The sequence below is a fragment of the Bufo bufo genome, chromosome 10 (assembly GCF_905171765.1).
Source record: "Bufo bufo chromosome 10, aBufBuf1.1, whole genome shotgun sequence".
Lineage (NCBI taxonomy): Eukaryota > Metazoa > Chordata > Amphibia > Anura > Bufonidae > Bufo > Bufo bufo.
The window spans coordinates 21,417,124-21,433,096 of NC_053398.1; the positions used below are offsets into that span (position 1 = coordinate 21,417,124).

General features: G+C 46.4%; 1 protein-coding gene across 1 annotated transcript in view; it reads left to right on the forward strand.

Moving 5' to 3' along the window:
• C10H11orf49 (chromosome 10 C11orf49 homolog) overlaps nucleotides 1–15,973 on the forward strand; it is a 128,528-nt gene that overhangs the window by 80,165 nt on the left and 32,390 nt on the right. The window contains exon 4 of the mRNA XM_040409180.1: nucleotides 14,753–14,837. Within this exon, the coding sequence (XP_040265114.1) occupies nucleotides 14,753–14,837 (85 nt within the window). The remainder of the gene's footprint in view (nucleotides 1–14,752; nucleotides 14,838–15,973) is intronic.

Sequence of the window (15,973 nt, forward strand, 5' to 3'; positions counted from 1 at the left end):
GCTTACAGATGATTATCAGGTAGATTGGTCTGCTCAAGAGGCTCCCCCTCCCTCTTGATTGACAGGGCCAGACATTTCACTCAGTCCTGTCAGTCTCGTGCTGAAGGAAATGTCACATGACCCTCCATCATCAGCGAATTTATGGCAGCTCATGGGGTGTGTCCGTTTTGCTGCAGCTCATGGGGTGTGTCCGTTTTGCTGCAGCTCATGGTGTGTGTCCGTTTTGCTGCAGCGCTCTCCCTCTAACTGCCACAGCTTCTAACAGGACATACGGCTGGCGGCAGTTGAAGATTTAAATGGAGCGTCTGCGATGGGGAAAAGAACAAACAGCAGGTGGCGCTATACAGATACATTTTAGTGAATAACTCACTGGCTGTGCTAAATTTTTAATTACACTCAATTACAAAAGTCTTCAGATCCAGGTGCTTGTTTGAAAAATGTAGAATGTTTTTCGTGATAAAACCAGTGCATATCCCAGGGTTATATAATGGTCGCCTGAAGCCGTATAGCTACTGTGCTCTCCTTCGATAAGTTCCTCTATTAAACATAATTAATCACCGATGAAGGTTTCTCTATATACATAACCTATTATGGGATGTAAAGACTTGGAAAGTCCTGAACCGTGAAATAACATTCTTTATAACTGTCACAGCAGAGTATTATCCAGTGCCGCCGTCCAAACTTGCTATCTCTTTTTTTTATTTTCCCCCCTTTTCCCGGTGTCGTCCTTCTCGGTATGCGTAACGGTCTCCTCCCCTCCCTCGCTTGAAATACCTTCAGTTGAACAAATAAAACCAGCGCTCCGATTTTTGCCGTTTATATTGCAAAAATTCCCCTGTAATTAGGATGCTGAGCCCGCCGAGCTGGGACTTGTAGCTGAGAAGGTAGTGGAGATGGAAGGTATGCAGAACAGCACATGGCGGTGGGGGGGGGGGGGTAAGGAGCGCCGGCAGAAGATTCACTATATCATAGTGTATGTTGAATCCCCCAGAAGTATCCAGTAAGACACGGCCTCGGTCTACGCAAGGCGGCTAGGAACATGGCTGTTGGCAAATATGGTCCAGTCCACTGAAGATCATCAAGTTGTCACCCGTCGTCATCTACTACCATTGAAAAGTGTCGTAAAACTTTCATTGGTCAGCCTGCCGTGACTGGAAAGGCTATGCCCCCATTTACAATAACCAGCAGCCATTGTGGCCGTGTCTTCAAAAATGTCAGCTTGGTGGAAGTACTAAGTCATGGAAAGACGTATCTCCCAAGGACGAGAACCATCTCGCTACTGACACCTATTGGAAGGGGCCCCCTATGAGGCTACTTTCACACCTGTGTTGTGCTGTCTGGTTTTGAGACCCGACACACAGGGTCTCGAAACCGCACTACAACGCTTCCGTTTTGTCCCCATTCATTGTAAATGGGGACAAAACTGAACAAACCGAAACGCGGTGCACCAGGATGCATTCCGTTCCAGTTTCTTGCGTTCCCACGCCGGACACAAAATCGCTGCAAGCAGGTAAGTAAGCTTCCCTATGCAGGTCTGGCCAAGTGTGTGTGTGTGTGTGTGCACAACCCCTTTAAGCTGTGGATTTCAAGCCTTAATTTTTGGGGTCCGCGCTGTTGATGAGCTTCATTCCACAAAATGAGCCCGGATATTTTGTAAGACCTTGTTCTGCAAGATGGTCTGTAAGATGTTGCCCTCCCAGTCGTTAGGCCTTTGACGAAGAATGCTCGGATAAAAACGACGTTCTGCTCCGAGTGCGTTTCATAAAGTCCCTTCGACAACAGAAGGAAATTTCTCCCCGATTTCCGTCACTGCAGTTACCGTGAGAATGAGCTCCTCGTGGATAAAAAAAAAGGCTGCATATCTTGGTTAAATCTTAATTATAGGGAATGCCAGCCCGCCAGAGGTTGACTCAGTGCTCGGGTTTGTGGTTCGTGTTTTTAAGCGAGCTCAAAGAAAACAAGTAGAAATGATGAAGCTGCATGGACCTGCTGACCCCGAATAATCCCGACCTGTTATTAAATCTTCAGAGAAGGGACATGCAGACCCCGCGTAAATGACAAATGAGCGTTAACGTCTGTCGAAAACCATCTATAAACATATAAGACATTTTGAAAAATACAGGGCTTTATGTTTGAGTCTGCAGCAGTGGCCCTCGGCGGAGTGGGGCCACGGGTATGAGGGCTGAGCCGCTGCCTAGCAAAAAAAAATAAAACCCATTCATCAACCAAACCTGACCCTTTTGCCATGCCCGGCATTAGTCTGATGTACACGCAGACCTCCAGACTCTTCCCCAGACATCTGCCCGATAAGGATCGGGATGTTAGACATCAACATGCCCAATCCTTTTGTTCTCAGAGAGATAAGCCACCACCAGAAGTGTCTCTGGCAGTGGCTTAAAGGGGGTTGTCCGGGCTACAGATATTGCTTACCTATCCTTAATATCAGATCGGGAGGGTCCAACACCCTGCACTCCCGCCGATCAGCAGTTCACTATACAGTGTATGGAACTGGAAGCAGACAGCTCCTTATACCGTTCACTTAGAAACTACACAGTGTACGGAGCCTTATGCCTCTGCTTAGTACATAGTAGACATAGTTTCCAGCACCGTGGCTACCCGAAACAGCTGTTCAATGGGAGTGCGGGGTGTTGAACCTTCCCTATAGCCCGGAAAACCCCTTTAAGGCCCCCCCCCCCTTCCCCTTCCCGTACCCATTAGGCTATAGCCGGCTAAACCTGCTATTTCCAGTAGAACATGGGCTTCTGGTGGTTTGGTGGTCCCAAACCAGGTGCCAGGTTCCCTGTAATGTCTGTGCTGGCTCTATGGAGAACTATATAATTAGTCCTTGAAGGAAACGCATGCAGTAGACTTTGTAACTTGCAGAAATGCAGATGATCCTGATTAAACCCTTGTGGAAGTGGAATGTTATCTAAAGATCTTGTCTAGGTGCCGAAATCTACTCTTCACAATCAACTAAGATTACATTGCTCAAATTGTAATGAAGCATATTTGTAATAATTCTGCACAGTATCCGGATACGTCATTTGATGTGTCTATGTATCGTCCTATTGTATCGTCCTCTGGATAGGTCATCAGTATCTGATCGGTGGGGGTCCGACACCTGGGACCCCCCCCCCCCCATCAGCTGTTCAGGAAGGCACCAGTAGCGCCGCAGCCTTCTCGCAGCTTTTCATAGGCTATGTGATGTCACATTCATCGGTCACATGGCCTCACTAAAGTGAATGGGGCTGAGCTGCGGTACCAAGCACAGCGCTATCAATTGGACGGCACTGTCCTTGGTGAGCAGAGAGAAGGCCGGGGCGCTCACAGGACACACCCCCTGAGCTGTGATAGGGAAAGAACTGCAGCAGAAAGGACACGCCCCTTGAGCTGCTAGATCCATGTGAGCTACAGGGCTCCAGCTTTGTTAGAAAGAGATTGTCATGTACTATATGGTGTCTGATTATTATTATTTTTTTTTACATTAATCATGGCATTTGCTCTTTAACTCCTTGCTGCTGCAGCTGTAGGTATCTAGTTCTGCTAAGCTGGGAGATCACTGCACTTCACCTTCAGCGTTGTCATCACTATCCACATCCATGTATCAAATATGACCAGAGCTGTCCATCACAAAAGTTCTGTCCACATTCATACTGTAACACTGTGAATGGTGAAGTATTGGAGTGGGGTGTATATCTCACCCAGAATGCTCAGATTAATGAGGTAAAAACAATCGAGGAAAGCCAGGTTTCAGCAAAGTTGTAGTTTGCTGAGAAACACTTCTTTAAAGTGTTTTATGGGCCTGGATTTTTATGGAATGGTGAGTAGGTTGGTAGAGGGATCTGCCATTCCCCCCAACTCCTGTACAACATTTCCCCCTAGCCGGACATGAACCTAAGTGTATTGGCGGGGGTCATTACTGTGGGGATAAATACAAAAGCTCATTCCTGGTCCGAGCTTGGAGACTACATGACCTGTGCTTGTTGTGCAAAGCCTGATCCCCCTGTTTGTTTAGAAGTACCTAGGTGAGGTAACCTTCTGTTTAGTTAGCGCCCAGGCGGGCGGGTATTTTGTTTAAGTATTATTTTTGTGCCCATGGAGTCACCCAAGTGAATGTTGAACTTCCATGCCTGTGGTTTTCGTGAAGAAAATAAACCTGATTCTAACCATTGATGCCCATGTTTTTTGTCCACAAGGACAGAGCCCGACAATATATAAGTTGTCCTATGTAATACAATTGCCATATACTGCATGTATATGGCAAATCCCCTGAAGTAAATAGGAAATCATTGTGCCCGCACTGGTGGTCAGTCTGCAGGATTTGCTGCATATTCCTGAAATATGTAGGGCTAGTTCACACAGAGGCATATTCTGCTGCGGTTTTTCAATTTAAATGCAAAGGACCTGCTCGTGATTTAGCCCCATTGAATGAGTGGACACTCATTGCGGTTTCCAGTGACGTCCATGCATATACTGTAGATCAGGCATGCTCAACCTGCGGCCCTCCAGCTGTTGCAAAACTACAACTCCCAGCATGCCCGAACAGCCTACAGCAGGGCATTGTGGGAGTTGTAGTTTTACAACAGCTGGAGGGCCGCAGGTTGAGCATGCCTGCTGTAGATTAATGACGGCCACATGAACTGCAGCTTGGCCTCAATGAGAGACAGATAACGTATGGCCCTCCTGCAGTGTTTGGAGGGAATTCGCAAGTAGTCACCTCAGGGAACACTAGGGTTAATTTTCTGCTACTCTGTTCCATTTTTAGCCGGGGAACCAACTGAGGAGGCAGAAATTACGAATCTTTTTGTCCTATTGCAAACAGAGCAGTGGTGGGAGGCTGCTGCTGCAGCCACTTGTCTTACAGCCAGACATAGGACAGTGAGGAGAAGGAGGGGGGACGTGATTGATCAGAGATTTCTTTCTTTTTTTTTTATATATATATTTCTCAATTTTAATTGCAATTTCAGACAAAATAGGATCAAAGGAGAGGGGGAGATTACAGAAGAAAAGGTTGGGATAATTATTTGTATATCCTTTTTCTATAGTGAGTGTTCCTTACAGGGCATCTGTCAGCAGTTTTGTACCTATGACACCGGCTGACCTCTTACATCTGCACTTGGCAGCTGAAGACATCTGTGTTGGTCCCATGTTCCTATGTGCCCGCATGGCTGAGAAAAATTATGTTTCAATATATGCAAATGAGCCTCTAGGAGCAACGGAGGCGTTGCCGTTACACCTAGAGGCTCTGCTCTCTCTGCAACTGCCACGCCCTCTGCACTGTTATTGACAGGGCCAAGCAGTGAAAACATCACACCTGCCTGGCCATGTCAATCAAACTGGAGGAGGTGCGGTAGTTGCAGAGAGAGCGGAGCTTCTAGGTGTAATGGTAACGCCCCCGTTGCTCCTAGAGGCTCATTTGCATATATTAAAACATCATTTTTCTCAGCAATGCGGGCACATAGGAACATGGGACCAACACAGATGCCTTCAGCTGCCAAGCGCACATGTAACAGGTCAGCCAGTGTCATAGGTACAAAACTGCTGACAGATGCCCTTTAAGTCCATCTCGTTTGTGCTGCCTTTATGGCTAACATACACTTGTTTTACGGGATAACCCTATTCCGACTGAACGGTTGCATCTGTTTTCAGAGCGGACTTGCCTGACTAATAACAGTCACGGTGGTCCACATGGTTTGGTTGCACCAGGCGTAGCCAGTCCGTCATTATGTTCCCGGGATCTCTTGTGGTATATTGCATCCTGCTCTTGGTTATTGTATACTATAGAGAGTTTATACGATCGTATTTGTTTGCTAAACATTTAGTCTAAACAGCATTATCGGAGTGACACCAGCATCCATTTCGTATATCGCGTGGTGCCCCTCGCAGGTCTCTGTTCCCACTCACCACATGGCACACATAGATGTGTGGGGTGGCGCTCTATAGCCGGGGAGGGCGCAGACGCTGGGAGGTATGGAGGACATCGGGACCAGATGGTCACAGCAGGCCTGCGGTGGTTAGAACAGCTGGCTCCAGTTTAGCTCTGTCATTTTCTGCTTCCTTCTGGGAAGATCAGAGCTCCATGGGCAGTCTGTGTGCTGGCCTCACTCCTCGGGAATTAAAGGCTTCGCCCCGTAAGGATGACTGTCCCCTTTGGCCTCCCACTTGTTTATTTTCCTTCTATTCCTGCCCGATGGAACAGCAAATTAGCAAACGAGCGAGCGCGGAGTTTGTTTTCTTGAGACAGACCCCAGTCATAGAGGTAGCCAAGTCCTCCTCTCATCTGCAACCATTAGAAACATCTCCAAACCCACACGGGAACTTCACCCACCAACAATTTGCTAAACATGAAATAAGAGGCTGTTTGGGAGGATGTAACCCCGCGTTCTGGCTGGGGTTCCTCTGCGCCGCCAGTCTTCACCACGTGGTGCACCTTTCCGACAGGTCAAAGATCGTATCCGCTACCGGGGAGGTCTAGAGGAACCATAGCCAACGCCAGCAGTGCTAGGAAATACGATCTATTGGCCTGTCCTCGGTGGCTACAGACATGTATAGTAACATAGATTGTAAGGCTGAAAAAAGACATCCGTCCTTCCATTTCAGCCTGTTATCCGGCAGGTTGATCCAGAAGAAGGAAAAACCCCAGGAGGTAGAAGTCCATATTCCTCATTTTAGGGGAAAACAATTCCCTGCCGATTCCAATCAGGTGTCGTATGATGAGTTGGATAGAACGAGCTAGATTCCCAAGAAACAGCGCCACTGTCGTCAGTGGATGGTCTCTGGTATTGAAGCTCAGACACATTAACCACATCATCTTCGTCCTAGACCAGCGATCAGCAACCTCCGGCACTCCAGGTGTTGTGAAACTACAACTCCCAGCATGCTTTAGGCTACTTTCACACTAGCGTTTCAGCAAATACAACCATCTGCATTCGTTATGAACGGATCCGGTTGTATTATCTTTAACATGGCCAAGACGGATCCGTCATGAACTCCATTGAAAGTCAATGGGGGACGGATCCGTTTTCTATTGTGTCAGAGAAAACGGATCCGTCCCCATTGACTTGCATTGTGGGTCATGACGGATCAGTCTTGCTCCGCATCTCAGGACAGAAAGCAAGAGAACGGAGCGGAACGGAATGGAATGTATTTTGGAGCGCTCCGTTCTGTTCAGTTCAGTTTTGTCCCCATTGACAATGAATGGGGACAAAACGGAAGCGTTTTTTTTTAACGGTATTGAGACCCTATGACGGATCTCAATACCGGAAAACATTAACGCTAGTGTGAAAGTAGCCTAATTCACTTCTATGGGTGTTTCAAGGATTTGCATGCTGGGAGTTGTAGTTTCACAACACCTGGAGTGCCGGAGGTTGCTGATCCCTGTCCTAGACTCATGAGCCCAGAAAAGGTGTTTTATATAATATTAATTATATGATTATCCTGGTTCTAGCCCTCGGGTTTGATAGATTGCACGCCATTAGATACTCGCTCCAGTTTCTGTTGTGCCCGGGTCATGACGGAGCTGTTTTCCTTCATCAGGATTGTTTTCGCTGCTGCTGCCGCGCCAGCGTTTGCCACAGACAATGATCCTCATTACCCTGCGGGATAGTGTGGTATTTGTTGCTCACACTCCCCCTGCTGGCCTGTTGGAGTACTGCTAGTTCCTATACAAAGTTTACTGTGCTCAGATTACATATATACTCCTCTGACTTCACAGCATCTTAAAATCTGCTAAAATTATGTGAATAGATCGGTTCTGCTTTGCGTGAAAAACGCAGCATGTTCTATATTCAGCATTTTTCATGCAGCCCTGGGCCCATACAAGTGAATGCGGGTGCGATGCGTTTTTCACTGATGGTTGCTAAGAGATGTTGTTTGTAAACCTTTCACGCGCGTGATAAAAAACTGAAGGTTTACAAACAACATCTCTTAGCAACCATCAGTGAAAAACGCATCGCACCCGCACTTGCTTGCGGATGCAATGCGTTTTTCACTGAAGCCCCATTCACTTCTATGGGGCCAGGGCTGCGTGAAAAACGCAGAATATAGAACATGCTGCGATTTTCATGCAACGCAGAACTGATGCGTGAAAAACAACGCTCATGTACACAGACCCATTGAAATTAATGGGTCAGGATTCAGTGCGGGTGCTATGCGTTCACGTCACGCATTGCACCCGCGCGGAAAACTCGCTCGTGTGAAAGGGGCCTTATGGCTGGGTTCACACGGGCGTTGCGTTTTGGCTCAGGATGCGTCCCGGGTGCATTGCGGCAAACCCGCGCGAGTAGGTACCCAATTGCAGTCAGTTTTGACTGTGAATGCGTTCCGTTGTTCAGTTTTTATCGCGCAGGTGCAATGCGTTTTGCACGCGCGTGATAAAAAACTGAATGTGGTACCCAGACCCGAACTTCTTCACTGAAGTTCAGGTTTGGGTTCGGTGTTCTGTAGATGTAATTATTTCCCCTTATAACATGGTTATAAGGGAAAATAATAGCATTCTTTAATACAGAATGCTTAGTACAAGGTCAATTGAGGGTTAAAAAAAATAAAATAAATTAACTCACCTCCTCCAATTGATCGCGTAGCTGCCGGTCTCCTGTTCTTTCTTCAGGACCTGTCAAAGGACCTGTGGTGACGTCACTGAGCTCATCACATGGTCTGATCACATGGTCCATCACCACGGTGATGGACCATGTGATTGGACCATGTGATGTGACGTCACCACAGGTCCTTTAGCCGGCAGCTCATGATTAAAGAAGTAAGAAGAGATCGACAACTACGCAATCAAGAGAAGGAGGTGAGTTAATTATTTTTTTATTTTTTAACCCTCAATTGACCTTCTGGTAAGCATTCTGTATTAAGAATGCTATTATTTTCCCTTATAACCATGTTATTTTCACGCATCACTTGTGCGTTGCGTGAAAATCGCAGCATGCTCCTCTTTGTGCGTTTTCCACGCAACGCAGGCCCCATAAAACTGAATGGAGCTGCGTGAAAATCGCAAGCATCCACAAGCAAGTGCGGATGCGGTGCGATTTTCACGCACGGTTGCTAGGAGACGATCGGGATGGGGACCCGATCACTATTATTTTCCCTTATAACATGGTTATAAGGGAAAATAATAGCATTCTTAATACAGAATGCATAGTACAATAGCGCTGGAGGGGTTAAAAAAAATATAATAATAATGTAACTCACCTTAATCCACTTGCTCGCGCAGCCGGCATCTCTTCTGTCTACATCTTTGCTGTGCACAGGAATAGGACCTTTGATGACGTCACTGCGCTCATCACATGATCCATCACCATGGTGATGGATCATGTAATGGACCATGTGATGAGCGCAGTGACGTCATCAAAGGTCCTATTCCTGTGCACAGCAAAAATGAAGACAGAAGAGATGCCGGCTGCGCGAGCAAGTGGATTAAGGTGAGTTAAATTTAATTTTTTTTTTTTTTAACCCCTCCAGCCCTATTGTACTAAGCATTCTGTATTAAGAATGCTATTATTTTCCCTTATAACCATGTTATAAGGGAAAAAAAAATCTACACAACACCTAACCCAAACCCAAACTTCTGTGAAGAAGTCCGGGTTCGGGTCTGGGTACCAAACGTTCTGATTTTTCTCACGCGCGTGCAAAACGCATTACAATGTTTTGCTTTTGCGCGGAAAAATCGCACATTTTCCCGCAACGCACCCGCATCTTATCCGGGCCAATAACATGACTCCCGTGTGAAAGAGGCCTTAGGCTGCTGCGCAGAAGTAATACACGACACGTGTCTATAAGGATAAATCCTGTCTTCAGGGTACGTAGAGTGTTATTTGAGGCATATGTCCCCCTTTAAACACTAGATTACATATAGAATAAACATAGAGAAATCAGATCCATTTATGTAGACATAACATTGCATTATGCATCTTGTAATAGTCTTGACTTATAGTCTACAGATGCATTAACAATTTTGCAGGCTTCAGAGCTGTAACTCCCAGCATTCATGGCTGCCGATGCACATGTCTGCACAGAGCTTGTTCTATTGATCTGGAAATGTAGTCCTTACACCAGAAGAACAGATTGTGCCCCTGCGTTATAGGAGCTCAGCTAACCTGTTGTCTGTCTGACCAGTAGCTTGTTGACGGTTTCCTCTAACAAGCAGCAGAATGGCGAATGCAGCTCTGGAGTATGAGACTTTTTTTTCAGGATCAGAACAAGATATCAGTTATCTATATAAACTGGTAAATAATATTCAAAGATCACCTTATGTTTTAAAGGGGTTGTCTCATCTTGGACCTTTGGGACCCGCATCTATCCCTAAAACAGAGCCCTCAAATTGACGGAGGGTGCGCTGCGCATTTGCTGCCGCCCTCTATTGACTTCTATGGGAGATCCAAAAATAGCCGTGTGGAGCACTCGGCTACTTTCAAAAGTCCTATTGAAATGAATGGGAAGCACATTGCCACCACTCCACTTCTATGGGGCTTACGGAAATAGACAAGCCAGTGCTCCGCTATTTTCGGTGCTGCCATAGAAATGAATAGAGGATGGACCCGCATGCACAGTACGCCCTCCGTCACTTTGCGGGCTCCGTTCTAAGGATAGTTGGTGGTCCCAGAGGTGGGATCTGCACCTATCAGACATTGGGGGCATAATCCTAGCAATATGCCCCCAATGTCTGAGATGAGACAACCCCTTTAAGAGTTTTTTCTGTGAGTTCAGTATTGATGGCCTATCCTCTTACCAGGGTCTGATTCCTGCCATCCCCACCCATCAGTTTGAAGAGGCTGCAGCGCTCCAGTGACCAACACGGCCTCTTCCTAGTCCAGCGACCTCACGGTCATCGGTCACGTGGCCTATTTGCAGCTCAGTCCCATTCAAGAGAATGGGCCTGGGCTGCAATACCAAGCACAGCCACTATGCAGTGTATGGCGCTGTGCTTGGTAATCTTTAATGAGTCCACGACACTCAACGGAGCACTTCAAACAGCTGATCGGGGGGGGGGGGCCTCGCTGGAAGTCGGACCCCCATTAATCTGATATTAATGACCTATCCCGAGATCGGGTCATCAATATCCTACTGCCAGATATTTTCTTTCACATTGTGTTTTGAGGTGTCCATCGGCGGTGTACATCGTGAGTAGTTTATAAACTGTAGTATACAATGGCAAAACCGTGGCCGCACGTATACTGAGAGTTGTAGTTAGTGGTAGGGAGTGATGGTATGCACTAGATCCAAGCACCACCATGTGCACTCGGTCTACATGGTCCATGAGGGACTGTGAAGTCTCAACAGCCTCTAAAAATAGAGGACGACATACACATTAGGGGTTATTTCTTTAAAAAAAAAACACACACACAAAAATGACCATTAACCATGTGTATAAATAGGTGCAGACGAAGTCTGCAAGAAAACACTATGAAGTATAACCCCCAATGTGTACATCCTCCTCTATTTTTAGGGCCTGTTCCGCGCTGCCATCCGCAGGGTAACCACAGCTTCTACTACGTCCTCGCTTTTCCTTATCCTACTCATTTTAAATGATTTTTTTCATTCCCGAGTTGTGGTGCACCTCCCGGAGCCAAGGCCAGTGTAATGTATGGTAGGCATTGTATTAGGGAGGGCAGCGCGGCCCCGGCGGTTGTTCCCTGCCCCTTGTTGAAATATCATTGTCGGTTGTAATTCCTTTAACCGCTGCCAAGACTTCCATGAGCCGCTCCCTAGAGCTTTGTGGCAGAAGGAGAAGATTTTTAGGGAGGGAAACCACTGTGCAAATTATACCGTGCTACAGATATTTATACACTAAGTAAATACCAGCGAGGTTTTACCTCCCCCCCCCTTCATTATTTACCGTCATAGGAGACGTCGTGACCACCCGCGTCCCTGCTCTGTATAGCGCGGGCGCGCAGCCTGCAGCAGTCTAATGTGTTTTTATGATGCTTTTGTGAGTATTATAATGTGGAACACTAGCCACAGACACAGAAATGAGCCCCGATCTGACCACAGTTCTAGACGCAGATATTTTGCTGCCATTTAAAGCTTAACAACACGAATGGTCTGCAAGATAGGGGACTGATCACACGTGGAGGAGATATGACGGTGCATATATGCGGATAGCCATAGGTCGTTGTAGGTCTGTTCATCAATGACCTTTTCCCGATGAGCTCAAATTATGGCCAGCTTTATTTTTAGGGGAGGAACTGACTCTTCTTAAAGGGCATCTGTCAGCAGTTTCGTACCTATGACACTGGCTGACCTGTTACATGTGCGCTTGGCAGCTGAAGGCATCTGTGTTGGTCCCATGTTCATATGTGTCCGCATTGCTGAGAAAAATGATGTTTTAATATACAGTTACAAGAAAAAGTATGTGAAGCCTTTGGAATGATATGGATTTCTGCACAAATTGGTCATAAAATGTGATCTGATCTTCATCTAAGTCACAACAATAGACAATCACAGTCTGCTTAAACTAATAACACACAAAGAATTAAATGTTACCATGTTTTTATTGAACACACCATGTAAACATTCACAGTGCAGGTGGGAAAAGTATGTGAACCCCTAGACTAATGACATCTCCAAGAGCTAATTGGAGTGAGGTGTCAGCCAACTGGAGTCCAATCAATGAGATGAGATTGGAGGTGTTGGTTACAGCTGCCCTGCCCTATAAAAAACACACACCAGTTATGGGTTTGCTTTTCACAAGAAGCATTGCCTGATGTGAATGATGCCTCGCACAAAAGAGCTCTCAGAAGACCTACGATTAAGAATTGTTGACTTGCATAAAGCTGGAAAGGGTTATAAAAGTGTCTCCAAAAGCCTTGCTGTTCATCAGTCCACGGTAAGACAAATTGTCTATAAATGGAGAAAGTTCAGCACTGCTGCTACTCTCCCTAGGAGTGGCCGTCCTGTAAAGATGACTGCAAGAGCACAGCACAGACTGCTCAATGAGGTGAAGAAGAATCCTAGAGTGTCAGCTAAAGACTTACAAAAGTCTCTGGCATCTGCTCACATCCCTGTTAGCGAATCTACGATACATAAAACACTAAACAAGAATGGATTTAATGGGAGGATACCACAGAGGAAGCCACTGCTGTCCAAAAAAAACATTGCTGCACGTTTACAGTTTGCACAAGAGCACCTGGATGTTCCACAGCAGTACTGGCAAAATATTCTGTGGACAGATGAAACCAAAGTTGAGTTGTTTGGAAGAAACACACAACACTATGTGTGGAGAAAAAGAGGCACAGCACACCAACATCAAAACCTCATCCCAACTGTGAAGTATGGTGGTGGGGGCATCATGGTTTGGGGCTGCTTTGCTGCATCAGTGCCTGGACGGATTGCTATCATCGAAGGAAAAATGAATTCCCAAGTTTATCAAGACATTTTGCAGGAGAACTTAAGGCCATCTTTCCATCAGCTGAAGCTCAACAGAAGATGGGTGCTGCAACAGGACAACGACCCAAAGCATAGAAGTAAATCAACAACAGAATGGCTTAAACAGAAGAAAATATACCTTCTGGAGTGGCCCAGTCAGAGTCCTGACCTCAACCCGATTGAGATGCTGTGGCATGACCTCAAAAAAGCGATTCACACCAGACATCCCAAGAATATTGCTGAACTGAAACAGTTCTGTAAAGAGGAATGGTCAAGAATTACTCCTGACCGTTGTGCACGTCTGATCTGCAACTACAGGAAACGTTTGGTTGAAGTTATTGCTGCCAAAGGAGGTTCAACCAGTTATTAAATCCAAGGGTTCACATACTTTTTCCACCTGCACTGTGAATGTTTACATGGTGTGTTCAATAAAAACATGGTAACATTTAATTCTTTGTGTGTTATTAGTTTAAGCAGACTGTGATTGTCTATTGTAGTGACTTAGATGAAGATCAGATCACATTTTATGACCAATTTGTGCAGAAATCCATATCATTCCAAAGGGTTCACATACTTTTTCTTGCAACTGTATGCAAATGAGCCTCTAGGAGCAACGGGGGCGTTACCATTACACCTGGAGGCCCAGCACTCTCTGCAACTGCTACGCCCTCTGCACTTTGATTGACAAAGCGTCATCACACCTGGTTCTGTTAATCACAGTGCAGAGAGAGCAGAGCCTCTAGGTGTAATGGTAACGCCCCCGTTGCTCCTAGAGGCTCATTTGCATATATTAAAACATAATTTTTCTCAGCAATGCGGGCACATAGGAACATGGGACCAACACAGATGTCTTCAGCTGCCAAGCGCACATGTAACAGGTCAGCCAGTGTCATAGGTACAAAACTGCTGTCAGATGCCCTTTAAGGAGAGCATCCATGTATGGAGATTTAGTGAAGCAATGCTCCATGGGAAAATAATATGCAAAGAGGTATCTCCCAAAGAAAGAGTGCCCTCTCGCTAGCGCCACCTATTGGAAGGGCCTCCCTATGAGTCAGTGTTTGACTTTTGAAGGGAAAATAGCCAAGCCATATATCCATGTGCAGACAGCTTTTTCGGGGTACTGGCCCCTCTCGCTCTGCAGATATGGCTTAGATATTTTCCCTTGTCAAGTTAAATGGCTGTTAGAAAAGGATCCCTTCAATTGTATGGGGCCATCGATCCGTAAAAATGGTGGCGTTTTTCACCATGTGAGTAGGCCAGTAGACCTCAGTGGTTGTAAAAGGGGGGCTATGTGACGACCATTACACGGGCATTTTTTGCATTCGTGTGAAACCCTCACAGACATACGCTGGCATTTAACACATACAAATATCTTATCTTGCAGATCTCTTGACTATTAAGGAATACCAGTGCCTCCTCCAGATGCTTTGTCCGGATTTCCCTATGGATCTGACGCAGAAGGCAGCAAGGTAAGTGCACGCAGATCCTCCTTTCCACTTATCTACGTTTCTACGTTTTGTTGCGCTCCATAGACTGCCAAGCAGCATAGACTTGGCACAGAAAGCGGACAGTAGGTAACGATGGACACAACAGAGCAGGGCTGTACAAAGATTGAAATGAGGCCCCCTGCTGGTGTTGGTTGACACTGCCTTGGTCCTAGCCATAGGAGGACTTGATGCATGGTTGCTTTCATCTCCTTTCCTTGATCCTTGGGTTAAAGGGTTTGTCTGGAACTTAGATACAGAGGACCTATCCTCAATACCAGATTGGTAGGGGTCCGACACCTGGCTCCCCCACCAGACAGATGCGCTAGGCAGCTGCCAACGAAGGAAACTATACGGTGGACGGAAGCTGTGTACTTTTCGGCACCATGTGCTGCAGCTTTGCTCCCATTCACATAAATGGGACCTGAGCTGCACCACATGGTGGACTGGACACAGCGGCCTATCCTGAGGAGAGGTCATCAGTATTTAACTCCCAGAAGACCCCTTTAAGTTTCTGCACCCTTGTTTTTTTTTAACATTTTAGGACTTGTGATAGAGGATCCCTGCTCAGGTTCTCAACACCCATTAAAATCAATAGAATATTCCATCATTTTCCAACTGCAGAAATCTGACTGCTGGGACCCCCGCGATGAAAGGGCCACACCGCTATAGTTACAGGCGTTCTCCCGCAATTGACATATATCACCTACCCACATGGTAGGTGATAAGCGTCTGATCGCTGGGGGTCCTGCCACTCAATTCGAAGTCTGTGGGACTGACAGAAAGGTACTTGTGGGGTCATTTATGAATAGATATGCACCAATTTTTGTCATATATCTGTTGCAGATTCGTTCATAAATTGGCCCGCATCTGCAACTTCTTCCCCATCCACGCCACGTATGCCAGTTCTAAAAAAGGGAACGTGGCAGGGAAGGGGATGGGCCGGCCCGTCTCATTTATCATTTTCTATGCGTAGAAAATGATCTAAATCTACGCCAGCAAGGGAGCTGGCATAGATTAAGGCCGGTGGTGGATGCGTCTAAGTTATTTGTAGAGGCCGGTGCCCCTACATAACTTTGGCGCATCAACTGCCAGCGCAAGGGGTATTAAGACCGGCGTCT